This window comes from Lycium ferocissimum, chromosome 11 (assembly GCF_029784015.1).
Source record: "Lycium ferocissimum isolate CSIRO_LF1 chromosome 11, AGI_CSIRO_Lferr_CH_V1, whole genome shotgun sequence".
Classification (NCBI taxonomy): Eukaryota; Viridiplantae; Streptophyta; class Magnoliopsida; order Solanales; family Solanaceae; genus Lycium; species Lycium ferocissimum.
The window spans coordinates 16,460,708-16,483,277 of record NC_081352.1 but is presented as its reverse complement, the minus strand read 5'-3'; the positions used below and the strand labels follow the sequence as shown (position 1 = coordinate 16,483,277).

Below are 22,570 nucleotides of genomic sequence, written 5' to 3'. Positions count from 1 at the left end.
AGACATATGCAACTTATCAATAGCACATCAACAACAATTAGATGAGGAATTACGTCAAGCAGCAATCGAGAATGTATGAACGAAGGTTGATGCTATGTGATGTAATGCAATGCAACAACATTGAGTTGCCATACAGGCTCTTCTTCGCCGTACACACATGCTAAGGGCACTGCCTCAATAGTCATGACCTATGGGGACCCGCGAAGTCCATATACAACCTCTCCCTCCGGTATATGACCTCGGATGATGAGTACTCATATCGCTCCTGTAAAGACCTCGGATCAGGGCTCTCATATCTCTTTTATCATCATTTCCATCCTAATCGCATCAAGTCACATATGAAATAAGGAATGCAATGCCATGCATAAAGTCAATATTAACACATAGGATTACCAGGAATTAGATATCGTATGCCCAATGCCCGGAAACTAATTCAGTCAATAATTCAATCCACAATAGCTCATGTAATAAATCCAGTAATGCATGCCAAGAAGGCCAACTCAACAAGATAACATCAACTACAATCCTCCTCTAGTCATAAGCAAGTAAGAGATCACATACAAGTGACTAATCAATGCCAGATCACATCAACTAATGTTCCGACTAATCAATGCCAGATCACATCAACAAAAGTTCCTTTTCTATACATAAGCACAAAGTAGTGTCAGGAAAACAATTCACTCTATTCCTAGTCAAAATCACAAGAAAATATGGTGATAAGTCCACATAACAGTTGACAATACCAACCTATTTGGAATTCGCCTCCACACCATGACCGAAGGCCTAATCATGCTTTCTTCGTCAACAACCACCATCTACATACGTGTCCTTAATCGAAGTCTAAACTCAGGTAAGCTGTAGCCTACCTCGAAGCCGAACAGGGTCCACGAACCATCCATTTCGAGCTTCTCCCCTTCTTGGAATACATCCTAACTAAACCAGGTCTAATCAAATAAGTGGTCTATATTAGCAAACAAGTCTACAAACACCCACGCTACTAACTGTTGACATCTAATTTTTGACCTCTCGTAAATTATTTTAGTTAATCGAAGTCCCTGGATGACAAGATAAAATAAATTCAGAATTTTGAAAATCAAGTTGATTTTATAAATTAACAAAGCAATTATTAATGCCATAAATCATTTGAGAATTAATAAACGCATTTATGATATTTCCTGAAGTGTTTACATTTTTAAGATAATTATTTATTTAGTAAAAAAGGAAAATATGAAGTATCTTATCTTACTAATCCAAGGAAATTTGATTAAGTGAAGAATTTACCATTTTACCCCTCAATTTGTAATTTTGTGCCCATATTTGCTTAATTGTTCCTATTCTATGTGATTATGTCTGCATTTGTTTTATTTTAGTCATGACCACAATTGAAATGATCCAATTCATGGAGTCAAGACAATTAGGGTCATTTTCTGCAAAATTAGCTCATTAGTGGCTTTAACTGAATTAACCAAATTCATTGGTTCAAATTAGTTAAGGCTACTATTGCAATTTAAATCCAATTAATTAATTAGGCTAAGTATGGCCATGATTTAAATATTCAATTGGATTAGAATTTAATAAGGCTAAGTTTGCAAAGTCTAAATTATATGCGTAATTAATTGGTTTTAAATTAAATCTAGTCTACGTTTTAAAATAGGTTTTTATTTGAAATAATTATTTGTTATGTTTTTAAGTTTGTAGCCGTTTTAATTTATTTCCTTAAAAGTCTGTCCCAAAGGACATTTTTGCAAGTTTTAAATTATTAGTCGTGTTTGATTTATGTCCTTAAATAAATGTCCCTACCGGACATTTTTGCAACATCTTTTAAAATAGGCCAGTCCAGCTCCCCAATATAGGTTGTGACCTGTACCCCATCCGGGCTTTTAAGGGGGAATACCCTATACTTATTTTCATTTACACATAATAGAAAGAAAAGGGGGGGGGGGGGACCCTTTTCATGAAACCCTAGGGCGCCGCCCCATTTTTCTCTTCCTCTTTCATACCAAATCGATGCAAATACGTTTAGGGCCGAATGCAATTAGCTTTTGCATGTTTTATTCCATGAAAGGTCAACATCCTTTTCATTTTTTCTCTCGATTCACTCCTATATCTAGGTAATCATCTCTATTTTATTTTTTTCTTTTGAATTACTGAGTCAATATTGCTTTACTTTTTGTTTACTACACTGTGTTCTCTCAAATCCTATTGGTTGAAAGTGAAATGTTGGGATTGAGCCATCAAGGGCTTAGATCTGTCCGTTCACATTGTTTAAGGTTTCATTTCACCATCGATTTTGTTGCACAGTGTAATTTTTGGGATTTTGTTTGTCCCACATCGATGGTTTTGAGCTTGGTTTCGACTTGGGGAGTTCTATAAATAGAACCACCCCCACACCATTGAAGGAGGAGGATGATTCAATTCAATTGAAAATTCGATATTCGAAAATTCGAAATTGGATATTCAGTGATTTTGAGGCTAGAATTTTCAGTTCAAAGCTTCTAAAAGTTTAAACTTTTTTAACTTTAACCCTAAACGGGTAGGGCTGGGCATTCGGTCGGTTCGGTTCGGTTTTACAAATTCAGTTTGTAAAAAATGGGAACCGAAACTGAACTGAAATAACTTAGGTTCAATTCAATTTTTGCAATTTCGGTTCGGTTTCTTCGATTTAGATATGGATGACATAGTTAAGCATCAAGCCGATACTTCATCATTCCAGAAAATCCTAATAGAGCGCGGTGTGAGAGAGTAGAAGTGTTGACTGCATAATAATCACTTCATCAGCCAAAATACAAATCAATGCAGTGGCAGAACTTTTCCCCACATTTCACTTAAGTCCACTATTATTAGTATTTCTTGTTTATCAGCCAACATCTTCTCTACAATCCAAGAGATATGACAGAGGGAATGGAGATTATAAGTAGTTCCTACTTGTCAAACTTTGTTGTATCACATCTTCCTACCACTAACCAAGAAGAGTTTTTTATTCACAATTTGCAATGTTAATATTACTAAGATAACACCCATTGTCACAAGAAAATATGCTAATGGGTGTTCTAAGATGCATTGTTGAGGAAATTTATTCAAAATCTACAAGGAATTGTATAAGGAATATATAATATATGTTTCAAGAAAAAAGTGGCTTGTTAAAATTCGGTTTTCTGGTTTAACCGAATTAAATTTTGCATAAATCGAAAACCGAACCGAATTGTTGAAATCTTATAAATTTAAACCGAACCGGACCGAATAAACCGAAAAATCGAAATCGAAATTAACTTCGGTTCTGTTCGGTCGGTTTTTTCGGTTTGAACCATATTATGCCCAGCACTATAAACGGGTCAAAAGTTTTTAGTTCTAAAATTTGGTTTTCTATTTATTCTTGCTCGTGTGGCTGAGAATTGAGGTTTGGAAGCATTATAGCTTCAAAATCCATTCATGGGATTCGGCTGCAAAAAAAAAAAAGAAAAAAAAAGAGGTATTTGCTTGCCTATTTATTTATTTTATTTTTTAGTTAAATTAGTTGCTTATTAGTTAGTTATTGTTATTGTTTGCTGTTTGTTGTGTTTGGTATGTTTCTTATCAGTTAGTTAATTTATTTAGTTAATTCCTTGTTTGGTTGCCGTTTGCCTCATTAATACTTAGTTATTTGTTATGTAGTTGGTAATTGATTGTTTGAGTTTTTGAAAGACGAAAAAGTTAGGGTTATGGGTTTGGGCAAAATTAGGACGGGAATTGGTATTGATTGTTTGTAATTGATGTTTAGGGCTAGAAAGTGAATCCCAAATGAAAAGGGAGGGTCTCCAAACCCCCATTGTTTTCAAAATTCAAGGGAAGATTCTATGCCCACAAGGTGTTCGATGAAAGTCTTGAACCAAGGGTTTTGTAAAAATTATGAATTCTTGAGTAGCAATGGAACATTAAACAACAATATGAACCCCTGAGCATCAATTTACACCATAAAATTCGCACTTCTGATGGGTTGTGAAAGTTTGTGAGCCACCAACCCAAAGTCCTAAAACATGAACTTATCTTGTTTTGTTTGTTTTGATTTAGTGTAGGATTAGATAACTTCTTTCTTTTTCTATTTTTTAATGTAGTTTTGAATAAGTTTGGGGTCGATTCAACCCCAATTATGCATAAACGTTGAAATAACCATGATTAGGGCCTGAAAAATTGAAAGGGGCTACACACTTTAGACTTGCGCACATGTAATAGAATTAAGTGTGGACCTCCTTTGATTATTGAATTGTACTTAGCGTTTGGTGTGATGTTGTTTTTCAGGAAAATGGTTAACACAAAGAACAAGGGAAAATCCACCGCCACCTTCTCTCAAGGCACAAAACGAGGAAGAGAAAACCCCCCAAAAGCTAAAAAAGACAGTTAAATCATTGTTGGGGGGTAAGCAACCGACAGTCCCTGTCCCTCGAGCTCCAACTACAAGGCCTCGGCCGGAACTTACTAGAGATGGGAAGGAGTGGTATACGGATTTCAGCCCCGCCTTGGAGTATGTCCACGAGCAAGCAATCAATTTCACCCTATTGCAGTGTAGGTTCAGAAACGTGTACAACCAGATTGTGGAGATGGGTGGGTCTTGGTATTTGAAATGTTAGGACCAGTGAATATTGATCTGGTCCTCGAGTTCTATGCCAATATCTATTTGGCGCTTCAGAGGACGACTGCCCCCTATCTGTTTGTGTGAGGAGAAGTTGGGTGCGCATATCACCAGCCATGTTATGTGCACACTTAGGAGTCCCCGACTACCCCATCGAGCCACTCCAGGAATTTATTCACAGGCTCGATTACAAAGCCATCAGGGAAACATTGTGAGGACCTGACTCCAAAGCTACCTAGGCCTGATATGCAGGGAAATACAAAAAGCATAAGTTCCTGAGGATAAGCAACTTCAAACAAGAGGCTTGGGTGTGGTTGCGATTGTTGAAATACCAGATTCTATCCCTTGAGCACTATTGTGAGGTTGCAAAGGACCGAATTTGCATCATCTACTTCCTTATGATGGGGTAGCACGTGAAAATTGGCTATTGGATGATGATAAAGATGAAGAGAGTTTGCGAAGACAAGCCCCTGAAACTGAGTTTTGGCAACACTCTTACGGCCTATTTGACAAGCTTTGATGCCTCCTTGGCAAAGATGTATGATAGAGTCCTTACACCACCCGATGATCTGTTTCACATCTTAAGTCAAAGCCCCAGAGCTGAGTAAGAAGCAACAGCTCACTCCTTCAGAGAAGAGGTCAGCCTAATCCACAGTGCTGGCCCAACTTTACAAAGGACTGGTGGTGGTGGATGAGCAGTTCAACTTAGATTTTTCCAGTGTATTTGCTGAGGTGCCACATACACCGTAATCCCGAGCTATTGTGGGTGATGAGGCCAAGTTTCCTGCTGATGAGAATGTGAACTCGGCCGATTTGATTGAGGCTGACTTGGCAGCTGGGATATAAGTAGAGTCGCACATGGAGGGCGACAACGAGGAAGGAGAAGAGGCAGCCGAGCCGTCTGATGGTGAGGCTGCTGATGATATTGAGGAGGATGACTGGGCCCTAGTGGTCCCCAGGGAGTATCTTTCACCTTATACTGTTTTTATCTTTTCATATGCATTGAGGGCATTGCATGAAACTAAGTGTGGTGTGGGAGTTATATCTCGAGATAGAGGATGCTTATGCCGTAGGTTATTTTGCCTTATTTTATCTTCCTCTTTAGTTTAGATTACCTTTAGAAAAAAATGACGAGAAAAACACCGAAAAAAGCCAAAAAGATTTTGTTTTCTAGTTTTAGTAGTGGCATAAGTCATTCATTAGGATTTTTATGATTTTTTAGTCATAGAAAGGGCTTTTCCTGATGATGGGTGGATGACAACCTGCTTGAGGGAAAATTAGTCCATAGGAAAGATCATTTAAATTCTAGGTGCTTGGGTTAGGTGAAATAGCAGCTTATGAGAAATTCATGTTGTTTTTGAAAACATGCCATGAAATTACATAACCGTTCTCGAACACTTAAGTTGTATTTCGAATTGACTTATGAATGACCCATTTGGCATTATATGTTGTTTGATTTGAGGACAATGTGATCCTTCTTGCGTTGATTATGTGCCATGTGTGTGTAAGGAATTGCTATGTGATCCATGCTTTGTATAGATGTCTAGAACTTGCCCCGTGTGTTCGTAAAACGAAATGAAGTATGTTGTAACTTAGGAAATGATAGAGCCATTTCTTTGTTAGCCTAAAATTTTAACTTTTTCCTACCAACCCGTGCATGTAAATGTACCCTAGTTAACCCTGTTGAGCCTTTAGCCTTTTCTTTGATAGCATTCAATAAACTATGCCCTTTCATTCTAATTAACTTAATCTTGATCTAATGTACTTCTTGAGCACTTTAATGATGGATATTGTAATTGGAGTGGGATGAGAAAAAGAGGAAGGTTTTTTGGTTGAAATCTAGTGAAGTCTATTGGAGCACCTAACGAACCGAAAAATTCACTTGTTAGTTGGGAATTGCAAAAAAAAAAAAAAAAAAAAAAAAAAACTGAATTTAAACAATGAAAAAAAAAAATAGTTTGTTGTATCGAATAAAACTTTCCCTTCTAACTCATATATGAAAAGAAATAAATGGGTGTAACTTGGGCGAGTTTGGGTGCTGGTTGGTCTTGTTAGTGGTTGATGAAGAAAGTTGAATTGAAAAAGTGTTGTGTGTATTAAAGTGCTTAGGGAGGTTAGTCACTATTAACCAAATGTTTCGTACCCGTCCCCTAGCCTACATTACAATCCCTTTAAGTCCTCCTTGATCCTAGGTTCGATGTGCTTATAGTGAAGCGGTTACTCTATGGGCAAGCCTATGATATGTCGTACTTAGCATGTGATATTCTTTTTGAGAGTGAGCGTATTTGTTGAATTCATGTCCATTGAAATAAAAATATTTGGTTCTTGTGAGATATATGGACAACTCTTTTCTTGTGGGGACACATAGTTGACAATGGGTTAGTGAAATTTTGGATTCTTGTTCAAGTAGTATGATTGTTTTGTTTTAAGTGACGTAGTTGGGTCATGTGATTTTTGAACGCAAAAGTGTTTTGAGAAGGTGGTTGTTTGTTGTGTTGAACTGAATTTTTGATCTTTGGCATGGCTTTCGAAAGAATTTGCTTGATGATTAATTTGTGTAGTGTTTTTAAAAGAGCCATATCAGCCGAAGCCTGAGTAGACCTGTTTGAATGGCTTGAATCTGAATTTGGTAGGTTGGTAGTGGTAAGTGTTTGCTTGAGGGCGAGCAAAGTCTAAGTGGGGGGTAGTGATATTTGGAACAAATATCGATATTTAGCGTTACTTTACCTCTCGTTCTTAGTACTTTAATTGCATTTTCTATGATGGAATCGTTGTATCCAAGCTTATGTTAGTATGTTTTATGTGTTTAGGTAGAATGAGGACAAATGATGGAAAACCGAGCAATTTTTGAAGATTTTGGAGGTGATTTTATTTGCACGAGGTGATGAGAAGATCACGCCACACTTAGAGAATTTTGGGCAACTGAAGGATCTCAGGCATCAGGCCCGCTTTGCGGATGAAGCATGCAGGCATCAAGCCCGCGCCGCGGATCCAAGGCGGAGGGATACACTCTCAGACCAAAGGCATTTAGAAATTTCAAACCACACCCGCGTTGGACCTGTGACGCGTGTGCAGCGCGGGTGTCGACCAGGTTTTCTCGTTTTGATCGGGATTAGGTCTACTTATTTTAGTTTTAAGCCTAGACTATAAATACACGTTTTAAGAGTTGTAAACGACATGCTGGGATTTTTGCTAAAACTTGTAAGTCATCGTCCTTATTTCGCTCTCTTAGGTTTTATTTTATTTTCTTCTTTCAACCCTAGATTATTCATGAATTCTTGTTCTTCATCGAGAATCATGAGTAGCTAAACTTCTTTATTTTAGGGTTGTGGAAAAGACATGATAGTTGGTTTGACGATAATTTCTATCGATTAACTTTTCATATTTTGGGTTGCTTATTTATTCTTGTGCTTAATTGTTTAATTACTTGATCACTAATTAAACACTATCTGTGGTGTGTGAATTGAACTAAGGATAGGGAATTCGCATACGTAATAAGAATAAATAGTGCTTGTTCGATATAATCGTTTCGCTAATGAGGATAGGAACATACCCTTAAGACTTCCTTAGTTGAATATAGAGAAATAAATGTGTTCTTGTTACTTTCTGGCGACCAAAGGAATATAGGCGTTAGAGTAGAATCTACAACTTTGTGACCAACTCGAAAGATACTCATAAAGTTACAATTAACCTATCAACTAGTAACCCAGGAAATAAGATCGGTAGAATTGTCAGAAGACTAACTAGATTATCGAAAGCCATGACCCTGGAACTTTCTCTCATCTGATAAACCTTACATTCTTCATCAAAATTGTCTCAGTCACGAAACACTCATATTTATTTATTCCTTGCAATTAGTAGTTAGTTACAACAAATCCCTTTGATTGTTACTCTCTTGAACAGTTATACCAAAATTTGAATTAGTTGAACAGTGGAAATTGTAAGTCTCTGTGGGTACGATATCTAGACTTAAAAATCCTATATTACTTGTACGATCGCGTCTACTTGCATGCTTGTTTGAGAGAAGCATATATACATTTCTAATCCTTAACCCACATGATTACAACCACTAAATAATGACAAGTATCAAATGAAAAACATGAAACTAGCATTAGGAACTTACCTCAAAGCTTAGACTAGCAGAAGCCTCTTGAAAACTCTCCAAAACAAACTAATCAACTTAGAAATTGAAAATGGTGATGAATCTCCAATTCTAAGGACTAAATCCACTATTGTTACAGTGATGCCTTCGCGATCATGGTCTGAGACAACGCAATTGCGAAGAGGAAAATCTGACCCGCCTCGATGAACAATTGCGATCGCGAGACCATGGCCCGCGATCGCAAAGCACCGTGACTAACCCACTCATACACGCGTCTCAACACAATCGCGGGACCTCACCACGCAATCGCTGAGGCTTGTTTCCCTCAGGCTTGCGACCGCGATGCCTTCTTCGCAATTGTGTAGAAGGACACCAACAACTGCTGAAACTAGAAAAATATGGTTTTTTACTCCAATACCCCGAAATCCCGATAATCATATGGAACCTCCCGGATACAAACCAACTATGCAAACTGACTAAAAACAATGCTATAAATTCAACCGCGCCGTCGGAATTCTCAGCGGAGATTATTTTGATCCGATCAATCCCTAAAACCCCAAAGACAAGTTTCCAACTAAAGACCCAAAACGCTCTCGAGGCCGAACCAATCACCCCACCAATTTATAAATGACCCTCTGAACCTCATGGAATCGACGGAATTCCCAAAATGGTTGGTTTACACAAAAGTTAACTGTTGGTCAACAATTTTTCGCTTTAAGCTTGTAATTCCCTCAAAACTAATCCAAATCGCCTAAGGAACCACGCTACCCATCAATATAGGTCAAACATGCTTTAATGGAGTTAAGAGAAGGTAAACAATAGTAAAAGCGTTAAAAAGCCTAAACGATCAAACTGGTCGTTACAGATGTGTGCATCACTTTGAGCAAGTTCTTTGTCAGAATGGGGCAATTGAATTACCCTCCCAAAAAGTGAGAATTATAGTTGTGCAATCATATCTTCATCTGAATCAAACAACAACACCAGATTCTCACAAACTTGTGATCTAATTTCCACACAAGCAAACCACACGAAAAGAAAATAAAGAAGAAACAGAGAAAGAAAAAAAAATCTGCAAACACAAAGAAAGTGATGGAGGGAGAGAGAAAAGAAATGAGGAGAGGCGAGAAACTTGCTTGGCGCTCGTGGAAATGTGACTAGCAATGGAGTTGTGTGATCGAGTAGTGTTGTGAGTTTGTGTGTTGTGCTAGCGTGAAGGACAGGGTCTCTTTTTGTGTTGTTTGTTTTTTACTGAAAAAGTCCAGGGTACTTAAAAAGGGAAAATGAGTGAGATACCTATTTTAAACAGGTCAGTTTTAGTCATTTACCTGAAGCGGTTTGTGCATCTTTTGCAATATGCAGCCACTCCAACACTTCAAATATTGTCTAAATCAATTCCAAAAATTGTGAAATTATGTAGATTAATAAAAAAAAAAACTTATCTAAAAAATAAAAATGCAAAATTAAATTAAAAATAAAGAAAATATGGATTGCCTTCCATAGAGCGCTGCATTTAACGTCATGGCATGACGTGAATAAACTTTACCACTTTTCTCTTTACTTTGAAGATAATAATTGTCACCCCAAATTTGAATCAAGATTACAGTGACGCTCATGGGGCGGTGGTAGGGAAGCAAAGACCAACTCTCGGGTGTCGCATATCGCACTTTTTGGCTTTTAAGTGAGGGATGTCATTTTGTCTTCTTGAACTTTCAAACTGCCAAAATGTAAGGCCCTTGTTTTTCCTTTTCGTAATCCCACATGGATTCATGTGGTTCTATTCTCATATCACCACACAACTCCAATGTTGAAAAATGCTTGGAATGAGAAACCAATCTCTCAAAGTGCAAATTCACTTGGATTTTGACATCCTCTTCTTCTCCCGAACTAGAGTCAATTTCAGCCATACTTTTCATGACACCGATTGACTCTAATTTCCTTTCTTCTCCGGCATCTCCAATAATCCTAGAGTTGGTTGGCGGATGTTTAATTTTTGATTTCTCATAATGAAGCTTACTTTCTCCCTTGAATACAGACCTTTCTTGACTACTTTCAACACCCTCAAATTGGTGAGCATTATGAGCCTCAACCAACGATTTCATTTGATCGTCCAAGCTGTTAATAGCTTTGTCATTGCAATTAATTACTTGACTCATGTCATTAACTGCTTGCCTCAAGTCCTTGAGTTCTAAGTTCAACTTTTCCTTCTTTTTGAGAATGGTCTCTAACATGAGCATTATCCTCTCATTTTGAGCATTTGAGACTTCTTCCACTTCTATAAGCCTATCATCATCCAAATCAAAAGTAGAATCGTCATAGTGGGTGTTCGGGAAGGGGAAGGAAAAATAAGCACAATTATCCCAATGGTCATTTTGACCACCACTCCTATATCACAAGTTTGATATACGCACGGGAAAAATTCCACTCATAAGTCATTTGACAACTACCATCTAACCAATTTTTATTATATGCCATTTACACAAACTAAGAAAGTGAACAAGGACAAAGAAAATAACTACACACTCGGGAAAATTCAAACAATTTTGCCATGAGTGTGGTTCCCAAAATCAAAACAAGTAAGCTTCAACCCTCAAGTACGCCAAATTGTTAGACGTGATTGGCACCCAAAATAAGACGTGAACACTACCCGCCGGGCGAACCATATATCATACTCTTAATCATTTATAAAAGCACTAAAGAAAATAAGTGCAAGTCCAACAACGTTATTAATGATAAAAATGCGAAATAGTCGCCAACCAAATCCATAATCGATTTATGAAAACCAATCAACGTTAAGATAAAAAGAATCTCTAGCCCACATCCCACGCTAAGACCATGGAGCATCTAACAGAGTACATGAGTTTGAGTGTCGGGCATGTAAACCCAAAATAAAAGAAATAACTAGAAATAAACTAGATAAAGCTGAAATGGCTGCCTCCACGAACAATGCGGTGGCTCACCTCAGCAACAGAATCCACTCACGAAATCTTCAATTACCAGCCTCGTTCTCAACGACAATATCTGCATGGACATGCAGGTAAGGAGTGAGTTATACATAAATATAACCCAGTAAGATCCTCGACCCGCCACTTCAAATACCCCTGGAACAAGTGTTAGAAAATACAAACACATAACAAGCACAAAAATATTATGCACATGAATATATCATTATATAATAGCAACCAAGGTCCAAACCACTGTTTATCAAATATATTATATATCTCAACACAATTTACACTACGAACCGTCATAAGTGGCAGTTAAAGAATTAGTCAACACTATGAATCCACGGCAACATACACAATGTGCCAAATATGTCGGGAAGCATACACAATGCTAAGGGAAGCATACACAATGCCCCAATATCATCAAGAAGCATACACAATGCTAAGGGAAGCATACAATGCTAAGGGAAGCATACACAATGCCCCAATATAATCAAGAAGCATACACAATGCTAAGGGAAGCATACACAATGCCCCAATATCATGGCTCACAGCCTATATCACATCACAAAATAATTTATAAAGAGAGTTTTGGATTATTTGAAAATAAAATATATGCGGTTGGCCTTAAGGACCACCGATTCTGCCAAGCACACGCTCGCCCCAACACATGGACCAGGCAGAGAAAACATATTTTTAAAACGGGTTTTGAAAAGCAAGTACCCAAAGCTTAAAGTCTCACTTACCTCAAATTCACAATTCAAGCACACTTCCCAATAAATCAAAACGCATTCTCGAGTCTCCGAATTGCCTCAAACTACACAAAAACGGATTTAGAATGGTCAAAACTATTAGGGTAAACTACTTCTATATTTTTAGAGGCGTAAACAGTTAAAGTCAAATTTTAAAGGACGAAACGCCCTCTGGTCAACGTGTTCAAAACCCAACAAGACTTATGTTTTCGGAAAGGCCTTAACGAGAGGATTCCGACGATATATAGAAGTTTAAAATCCGATGTATTTGCCCTTTCAAATCAATGATTTTAGTTGAAGAACCCTAGAGCTAAACTTTCTCAATTCCTCAAAATATCCCCATGTTTTCACCATAAAGATTCACCCATAATTATGTAATAAACTTAAATAAAAGACTAGAGCATTACCTTGATGATTTGGGTTGAAAATCCTTATTTTTCTCCCCTCTTTTTTCTTCCTTTTTCTTCCTTTTTTTTTTTTTCCTTTTTTTCTTCTATCGTTTTTTTCGTTTTCTCGTTTCTCTCTCTCGTCTTTTTTTTTTTCTTTTATTTTTTTTTTTTTTTGTGTGGGCTTGGCCCATCATCTTTTTTTTTTTTTTTTTTAAGGACCCTTTAATCCTCTTTTTTCTTTTATTTTGTACTACTTAATTCATATATATATATTTTTTTTTTTATTTTTTTCTTTTATTTAAATTACCAACTAAGCCTAGAAAAAAAAAATATGGGCTATTACATTCTCCACCACTTAAAATGACGTTCGTCCTCGAACGGATCTAGATCATACCTGTCGCGTCAAATAAATGAGGATATTTATCTCGCATATCCGCCTCAGACTCCCAAGTAGCCTCCTCGGTTGGATGATTACGCCACAACACTTTGACTGAAGCTACCTTCTTCGACCTCAATTGTCGCACTTGCCTATCAAGAATAGATATCGGACCCTCCTCATAAGTCAAATTTTCATCGAGCTCCACATCCTCTGGTTGAATCTTATGGCTATCATCACCAACATATCGTCTTAGCATAGACACGTGAAATACAGGATGAACAACAGACAATCTCGGAGGTAAAGCAAGTCTATATGCCACCAACCCAATTCGATCCAAAATCTCATAAGGACCAATGTACCTAGGACTTAACTTACCTTTCCGACCGAATCTCATAACTCCTTTCATAGGGGATACTTTTAGAAAGACTTTTTCCCCCTTCATGAACTCCATATCACGTACTTTCTTATCTGCATAGGACTTTGTCTCGCTTTTGTCGTCCGAAGCCGTTCTCGTATCAATGCAACTTTTTCCAAGGCTTGCTGAACCAGATCTGGACCTAATAGTTGTGTTTCGCCCGGTTCGAACCATCCAACTGGTGAACGACACCTGCGGCCATATAGAGCCTCAAACGGCGCCATCTGTATACTCGATTGGTAGCTGTTATTATAAGCAAACTCGCAAAGGCAACCGATCGTCCCAATGGCCACCAAAATCAATCGCGCAAGCTCTAAGCATGTCCTCTAAAATCCGAATAACTCGCTCGACCGTCCATCGGCTTGTGGATGAAAAGCCGTACTCAACTCGACCGTGAACCCAACGACTTCGAAAAGACTTCCAAAACTCAAAGCCAGTAAATTGTGCACCTCGATCAGATATTATAGAAATAGGCACACCATGAAGTCGTACTATCTCACGGAGGTAAATATTTGCTAACTGCTCTGCGGTATGAGTAACCCGAACTGGTATAAAATGAGCAGATTTGGTGAGTCTATCCACAATTACCCAGACTGAGTCATGTTTCTTGAAAGTATTCGGCAAACCAACTACGAAATCCATCGTAATCCTTTCCCACTTCCACTCTGGGATAATCAAGTTTTGCATTACTCCGCCGGGTTTTTGATGTTCATATTTGACCTGCTGACAATTTAAGCAACTTGTCACATGTTTCAAAATATCACCTTCATACCTTTCCACCAATATAATCCACGCAAGTCTTGGTACATCTTCGTAGCACCTGGGTGGATGGAGTATCGCGAGCTATGAGCCTCTTCAAGGATTAGTTGCTTCACATCACCCACCATAGGAATACACAGTCTACCATGACAACGTAACACGCCTTCGCCATCAATAGAGAATGACTTAACGCCCCCATTTTGCACTCGATCTCGCAGTCTAGCAAGACGGGGATCTTCATATTGGCAAGCCTTGACCTGCCCCACTAAGGACGATTGTGCCACCATAACTGCAAGTAACCTGCCCTGTACTGTATGATCAATCCGAACTCCGCGGTTGGCTAATGCCTGAATATCCTTAGCCATAGGTCGTTCTTCAGCAGTAAATCGGGCCAAGCTGCCCATAGACTTTCTACTCAAGGCGTCTGCCACCACATTCGCCTTACCAGGATGATACAAAATAGTAAGATCATAATCTTTAAGTAACTCTAACCACCGTCGCTGTCTCAAATTCAGATCTCTTTGCTTGAATATGTATTGCAAACTCTTGTGATCGTATAGATTTCACACGGCTCACCATAAAGATAGTGACGCCGCATCTTGAGTGCAAATACAATCGCGGCCAATTCTAAATCATGAGTTGGATAATTCTTCTCATGTTTCTTTAGTCGTCGAGACGCATAAGCTACCACTTTACCATTCTCGCATCAAGACACAACCCAACCCGACTCGAGATGCATCACAATAAATGGTGAAACCACCCTCATCGCAGGTAAGGTCAAAATCGGAGCCGTAGTCAATGCGGTCTTTAATTTCGAAAGCTTTCGAACATTCATCCGACCACCGGAATACCACACCTTTTCGAGTTAAACGTGTCAATGGAGCAAGCCTATCTTCGAGAAACCCTCCACAAACCTTCGTAATATCCAGCCTAGTCCCATGAAACCGCGTATCTCCGTGGGGAGTAGTGGGTTGAGGCCAATCTCGAACTGCTTCAATTTTCTTTGGATCAACTTGAATCCCATCTCGGGACACCACGTGTCCTAAAAAGGAAACTGTGCTTAACCAGAACTCACATTTTGAGAACTTGGCATAAAGCTTTTGTTCCTTAAGTGTCTGTAGCACAATTCTCAAGTGTTGTCCATGCTCAGCCTCACTCCGAGAGTAGACCAAAATATCATCAATGAACACAATCACAAAATGGTCTAAGTATGGCTTGAATACCCTGTTCATGAGGTCCATAAATGCTGCGGGGGCATTAGTCAGCCCGAATGACATCACCAAAAATTCGAAGTGCCCATATCTTGTCCGAAAAGCTGTCTTGGAGATGTCGTCAGTCTTGATTCTCAACTGATGATAACCTGATCTCAAGTCGATTTTGGAAAAATGAGTAGCACCCTGCAGCTGATCAAACAAATCATCAATACGAGGCAATGGATACTTATTCTTGATAGTCGCCTTGTTCAGTTGCCTGTAGTCAATGCACATTCTCATCGTGCCATCTTTCTTTTTCACAAATAACACAGGTGCACCCCAAGGCGATACACTAGGCCTAATGAACCCCTTATCAAGTAGCTCTTGGAGTTGAACCTTCGCCTCTCAACTCACCGGAGCCATACGATATGGAGGAATAGAGATAGGTTGAGTCCCTGGAACTAAATCAATGCTGAACTCGATTTCTCTCATGGGGGGTAGGCCGGTAAATCTTCAGGAAAAACATCCGCAAATTCGCGAACAACAGGAACACTATCAATAGTAACATTCTCCGCTCGAGTATCATGAACGGTGGCAATAAAACCCAAACACCCATGATTAATCATTCGGCGTGCCTTTACATAAGATATTATTTTTCCTTGAGTCACAGGAGTCATGCCTTTCCACACTAAAGGTTCTCCAAGAAAATTAAAACGTATAAGCTTAGCATAGCAATCAACCGATGCATAACATGATGCCAACCAATCCATGCCCATAATCACATCGAAAGCGGACATCGGTAACACACATAGATCAACTACGGTGTCCCTGCCCTGAACAGATATCACACAATCTCTATAAACTCTATCCACTAATATACTCTCCCCCACTGGGGTTTCTACCACATATGGCACATTAATAGACTCAACTCCCCGTTCTAAGAATATAGCAAAAGAAGGAGATACATACGAATACGTAGAACCGGGATCAATAAGAGCATATGCACCATGAGAACCAATAGTAATAATACCTGTGACTACTGCATTAGATGCCTCGACATCCTGTCTGGTCATAGCAAAGAATCTCGGCGGTCCACCCCCTCCCTGAGCAACCTGTGCACCCTGTCGTCCCTGTCCACGAGCACCCCCGTGGAGCGGTCCTAGCCGGGCCGAATCCGACCGTGTGTAGCCGTAGTAGTTCCCTCGCGCCGTGTAGTAGCTCGACTAGCACCGAATTTCCTTTAGGACACTATTTAGCAATATGCCCCTTTTCACCACAAGTAAAACAAGCCCCATCTCCGCCCCAAAGCAACGACCACCGTGATTTCTACCACGTTAGAACACCTCGGATGATAACCCGACCGATATGAGCTATTACCCTTCCTCCGCATCCGTCGCCGGCCCCCGTCTAGCCGAATAACCACTAGAAGACCGCACCACCGATTCGACCGAGTAGATCCGGACCGCCCACGATAAAAACCACTCTTGCCCCCGTATGGAGCACCACTAAACCCACCCGTGTTACGTGACTTTTTGCTTTCACGCTCAACTTTGTCCATTTCTAGATAGGACTCGTAACGGAGAGAAAGTTGTCAACTACATCCGAATAGGTACCATATCGCACATCTCGTACCACAGACCACGATAGCGATGCTCAAGTCCATCCACAAATCGTCTCACCTTCTCTCTCGGATCCTCTACCAAATAAGGTACATACCGGATAAATCCGTAAACTTGGCCTCATATTCTCGTAACGGTCATAGTTCCCCGCCGTTGCATTATTGAACCGACGTCTCATGTCATCTTGCTTGCTTAATGGAATAAACCCGTCCTTAAACAAGGAAAAATTCCCGACCAAGTAATAGGTGGTAACCCTGCTTGTCTACCTCTCTGAATCGAAATCCACCAAGACTCTGCGGACCCTGAGAATAAGAAAGTGGCAAATTCCACACCACGAGCCTCCTTCAGCCCCAACGTAGTCAATATCTTTTCACAACGATCAATGAACTTCTGAGGTTCAATAGAAGTTGGTGAAGCATCAAACTCTGGTGGCTTAAGATCCATGAAATTCTTAAACTCCTTAGATTGCCCTGCAGACGGGACAACCTGTTGAGGGGCCAACTGAGGTGTCTGATTAGCTGCAACATTCAACTGAACTTGAGCTTGTGCTTGTGAAGTAGCCTGAGGACCTGGAATTCCACCATGATTAGGCGCCAATGCCTCCAACACATTCAATAATCTGGTCACCACATCTGCGGGCATAGCAATAGTAGGGGTAGCAGCTGGTGCCGGTGGAGTGTTCTGAACCACTTGTTCCTCCACTTGCTCTGACGCAACTCGGGGCTGACCCCCATTCACAACTTCAGGCTGAGGAGTGGCCTGAGTCCTAGTCTGAGCTCTAGTCTGATGAGCACTAGCTTGTCTACCACCGCGGGTAGCACTCTGTCCAGCACCACGTTTAGCAGATGAAGATGCGCGTTTCTTAGCCATCTGCGAAATAAATATTACAAGGTTAAACTTGATTCAACTCACGCACGAACAAGGAATGAAAGAAGGAAAACTTCCTAGATGTCCAAAAGTAGCCTCAAGGTCATAAGTATGGGCGCCTACATACCCATGAACAAGACTCTACTAAACACTGCTCCATGGACCCGGGACTTAAAGCCTACACTCTGATACCAACTTTGTCACGTCCCAAAATACCCCTTAGACGTGACTGGCACCCAGAGAACACTACCCGCCAAAGCGAACCATATATCATACTCTTAATCATTTATAAAAGCACTAAAAGAAAATAGGTGCAGGTCCAACAACGTTATTAATGATAAAAATGCGAAATAGTCGCCAACCAAATCCATAATCGATTTATGAAAACCAACCAACGCTAAGATAAAAAGAATCTCTAGCCCGCATCCTACGCTGAGACCATGGCGCATCTAACAGAGTTACATGAGTTTGAGTGTCAGGCATGTAAACCCAAAATAAAAGAAATAACTAGAAATAAACTAGATAAAGCTGAAATGGTTGCCTCCACGAACAATGCGGTGGCTCACCTCAGCAACAGAATCCACTCACGAAATCTTCAATTACCAGCCTCGTTCTCAACGACAGTATCTGCATGGACATGCAGGTAAGGAGTGAGTTATACATAAATATAACCCAAAGAAGATCCTCGACCCGCCACTTCAAATACCCCCGGAACAAGTGTTAGAAAATACAAACACACAACAAGCACAAAAATATTATGCACATGAATATATCATTATATAATAGCAACCAAGGTCCAAACCACCGTTTATCAAATATATTATATATCTCAACACAATTTACACTACGAACCGTCATAAGTGGCAATTAAAGAATTAGTCAACACTATGAATCCACGCAACATACACAATGTGCCAAATATGTCGAAGCATACACAATGCTAAGGGAAGCATACACAATGCCCCAATATCATCAAGAAGCATACACAATGCTAAGGGAAGCATACACAATGCCCCAATATAATCAAGAAGCATACACAATGCTAAGGGAAGCATACACAATGCCCCAATATCATGGCTCACAGCTATATCACATCACAAAACAATTTATAAAGAGAGTTTTGGATTATTTGAAAATAAAGTATATGCGGTTGGCCTTAAGGACCACCGATTCTGCCAAGCACACGCTCGCCCCAACACATGGACCAGGCAGAGAAAACATATTTTTAAAACGGGTTTTGAAAAGCAAGTACCCAAAGCTTAAAGTCTCACTTACCTCAAATTCACAATTCAAGCACACTTTCCAATAAATCAAAACTGCGTTCTCGAGTCTCCGGATTGCCTCAAACTACACAAAAACGGATTTAGAATGGTCAAAACCCTTAGGGTAAACCACTTCTATATTTTTAGAGGCTTAAACGGTTAAAGTCAAATTTTAAAGGACGAAAACGCCCTCCGGTCAATGTGTTCAAAACCCGACAAGACTTATGTTTTCGGAAAGGCCTTAACGAGAGGATTCCAACGATATATAGAAGTCTAAAATCCGATGTTTTGCCCTTTCAAATCAATGATTTTAGTTGAAGAACCCTAGAGCTAAACTTTCTCAATTCCTCAAAATATCCCCATGTTTTCACCATAAAGATTCACCCATAATTATGTAATAAACTTAAATAAAAGATAGAGTAATTACCTTGATGATTTGGGTTGAAAATCCTTATTTTTCTCCTCTCTTTTCTTCTCTTTTCTCTCTCTTTTTTTTTTTCCTTGTTTTCGCTTCTATTTTCTTTTTTTCCCGTTTCTCTCCTCTTTTTTCACGTCTCTCATTTTTTTTTTTTTTTCTCTTTTTTTCTTTTTCTTTTTTTTTGTGGGCTTCTCTCATCTCTTTAATCCTATATATATATTTTTTTTTTTTTTCCTTTTAAGCCAACACTTTTTTTTTGATTTTTTGGCCTACACTAAATTACTTCTTATATTAATATTTTTTTTTCTTTTTATTTCCTTCTTTATTTAAATTACCAACTAAGCCCTACACACTTAAATAGTCAAAACATATTCCTCTCTTGAGCTGAGGGTCTTTCGGAAACAGCCGCCCTACCTTTCAAGGTGGGGGTTAGGTCTGCGTACACTCTACCCTCCCCAGACCCCACATGGTGGGATTATACTGGCTTGTTATTGTTGTTATTGTTGTTAAATAGTCAAAACATAGCAATGAATTGAAGAAATGGGTAAGGATTAAGAAATTTCTTATCAAAGTCTTCAAATCTTCAATCTCCAAGTGCGGGTGTAGGAACCCTAGATCTCCAAGACTTGTATGAATGGCCAAAGATGAAAGTGATTTCCCTCAAGTCTTCCTTTTTATAATTTCCCCATTTTCCAAAAGCAAAATATGACAAAAATAAGCCCCTAATTTTTAGATTTACAAATTTGGCCATTTTTTGTGCTTTTAGCGACTTTTTCATTTCCTCAATTTGACATCTTTTTGACTTGTTTTTCACTTGGTTTCTTTCCGATCACTTCTAAATCACATAAAACTTGTGAAATGAAAGTAAACGACATTACATGCACTATTTTCTCAATCAAACATTGCAAAAATCTAAGATTAAAGAAGAGATAAGCTGTTAAAATACCAACTTATCACGTAGCATACATCTGAATAGCCAAAAAAATTCTCATGTCCTTGATATTCATAGAGTAGTCCTTTCCCTGGAGCAGATTTTATGTATCCAATAATACGAATAATTGCATTCCAGTGACTGTCACAAGAAGAATTTAAGAACTAACTTACAACACTAACCAGGAAGGAAATATCAGGTTGAGTCACTGTGAATTAATTCAACTTTCCTATCAGCCTTCTATATCTTCCAGAATCTCTAAGAGCTCTCCTGACATGGTAGGAGCTTAATATTTAGATCCATTTGAGAATCAATAGATCTACAATATGTCATCCCTGTCTCCTGAAGAATATCAAGTGTATACTTCCTCTATGAAATGACAATCCCTGATTTGGATTGAGTAACCTCAATACACAAAAAGTACCTTAATCGACCAAGATCCTCAGTTTGAAAGTGCTGAAAAAGGTGATATTTCAATTTGGTAATTACCTCATTATCAATACCTGTAATGATTGTATCATCAACGTACACTACCAAATACATGCACACACCTGGAGCAGAGTGACGATAAAACACATAATGATCAACTTCACTTTGCACCATGACAAACTCTTGAATAACCATGCTAAACTTTCCAAACCATATTGGAGGAGACTGCTCTAGTCCACAAGGTGTTTGTCTTAATCTGCACACCATGTTACTAGACTCTCCCTGAGCAACAAAATTAGGTGGTTGCTCTATATATACCTCATCTTCAAGATCCCTATGAAGAAAGGAATTTTTTATATCCAACTGGTAGAAAGGCCAATGGAAAATAATAACCATAGATAAAAAGAGATAGACCGAAGCAATCTTAGCCACATGAGATAAGGTTTCACCATAGTCAAAGATCAAAAAATCTGTGTATAACCCTTGATAACTAGTCGAGCCTTCAGACGATCAATCTTTCCGTCAGGGCCAACCTTCACTGTATAACGACAACCAACTGTAGACTTATTCGGAGGTAGAGAAATGAGCTCCCAAGTATCACTAAAGTGTAAGGCAGATATCTCCTCAATCATTGCTTATTTCCAAGCTGGTGAGAAAGAGCTTCAACTATAGTATTAGGAATAGACACAGATGATAGTGATGATATAATGGAAGAATAGGTCGGTGACAAAGGATGATAGCTCAAATAGGTATATATAGGATGAGGGTTATGAGTAGAGCAAGTGAGTGAAAATGGGGGGACTATGTGTAGACAAGTCCTCAGCAAGTAAGGATTCCGGTGGGGGAAATGAATCATTTGGACGCAGACGATGATGATAAGTCAATAGTGGTGGAGCTGCAACTGATGAAGATAGAGTTGTAGGAGGTGATATAGAAAGGCATATTATGGCGGGATCCCCAAAATACGGAACTGATAGAACATCAAAAATGCCTAACTGTTCAGTAGAAAAAGATGTAAAGTAGGGTTAACCTTCAAAGAAAGTAGCAACGTATCGCTGGAGGTCAGCTGAGAAGCATCAATATCCCCTCTATACCCTTGAATAACCGAGAAAGACGCATTTAAGAGCACAGAGAGCCAATTTTTCTTTTCCTAGAGTGAGACTATGGACATGGAACCTGATTTTGAATAGCAGAGGAAGGCATACAGTTAATCATGTAACAAGAGGTGAGCATTGAATCGCCCCGAAAAATGCAATGGAACATTTGCTTGTATGAGAAGGGTGCGTCCAGTCTCAATAATATGCCTATTTTTTTCTTTGCGGCCTTATTTTGTTGTTTAGTGTAAGGACAAGACGTCTGATGAAGAATTACATGGGAAGACATAAATTCTGGAAATTGAAATGATAAATATTCATGTGCATTATCAATATGAAAATTGGGAATAGAAACACCAAACTAATTTTGTATTTCAGTAAAAAAAAGTTTGAAATATGAAAATTAATTCAGA

General features: G+C 39.0%; 2 protein-coding genes and 1 long non-coding RNA gene across 3 annotated transcripts; all 3 read right to left on the bottom strand.

Moving 5' to 3' along the window:
* Positions 1-11,402: 11,402 nt before the first annotated feature.
* LOC132037283 (uncharacterized) lies at positions 11,403-12,901 on the bottom strand. Its single transcript, XR_009409823.1, has 2 exons — positions 12,810-12,901; positions 11,403-11,726 (listed from the first exon to the last, which is right to left on the bottom strand). It is a non-coding gene; the product is annotated as an uncharacterized LOC132037283 (long non-coding RNA).
* A 162-nt stretch (positions 12,902-13,063) lies between these two features.
* LOC132038071 (uncharacterized) lies at positions 13,064-13,759 on the bottom strand. Its single transcript, XM_059428797.1, has one exon. It carries the CDS (start codon positions 13,757-13,759, stop codon positions 13,175-13,177), a length of 585 nt encoding a protein of 194 aa, XP_059284780.1. The 3' UTR covers positions 13,064-13,174.
* A 3,589-nt stretch (positions 13,760-17,348) lies between these two features.
* Positions 17,349-19,794, bottom strand: LOC132038070 (uncharacterized). The gene is made up of 4 exons (XM_059428796.1): positions 19,713-19,794; positions 19,299-19,370; positions 18,590-18,650; positions 17,349-18,026 (listed from the first exon to the last, which is right to left on the bottom strand). Exon 4 carries the CDS (start codon positions 18,024-18,026, stop codon positions 17,349-17,351), a length of 678 nt encoding a protein of 225 aa, XP_059284779.1. The 5' UTR covers positions 18,590-18,650; positions 19,299-19,370; positions 19,713-19,794.
* Positions 19,795-22,570: the final 2,776 nt, after the last annotated feature.

Coding starts and splice junctions, on each gene's coding strand:
- LOC132038071 (XM_059428797.1), bottom strand. CDS start 13,759: ATGGTTCGAACCGGGCGAAACACAACTATTAGGTCCAGATCTGGTTCA.
- LOC132038070 (XM_059428796.1), bottom strand. CDS start 18,026: ATGGCTAAGAAACGCGCATCTTCATCTGCTAAACGTGGTGCTGGACAG.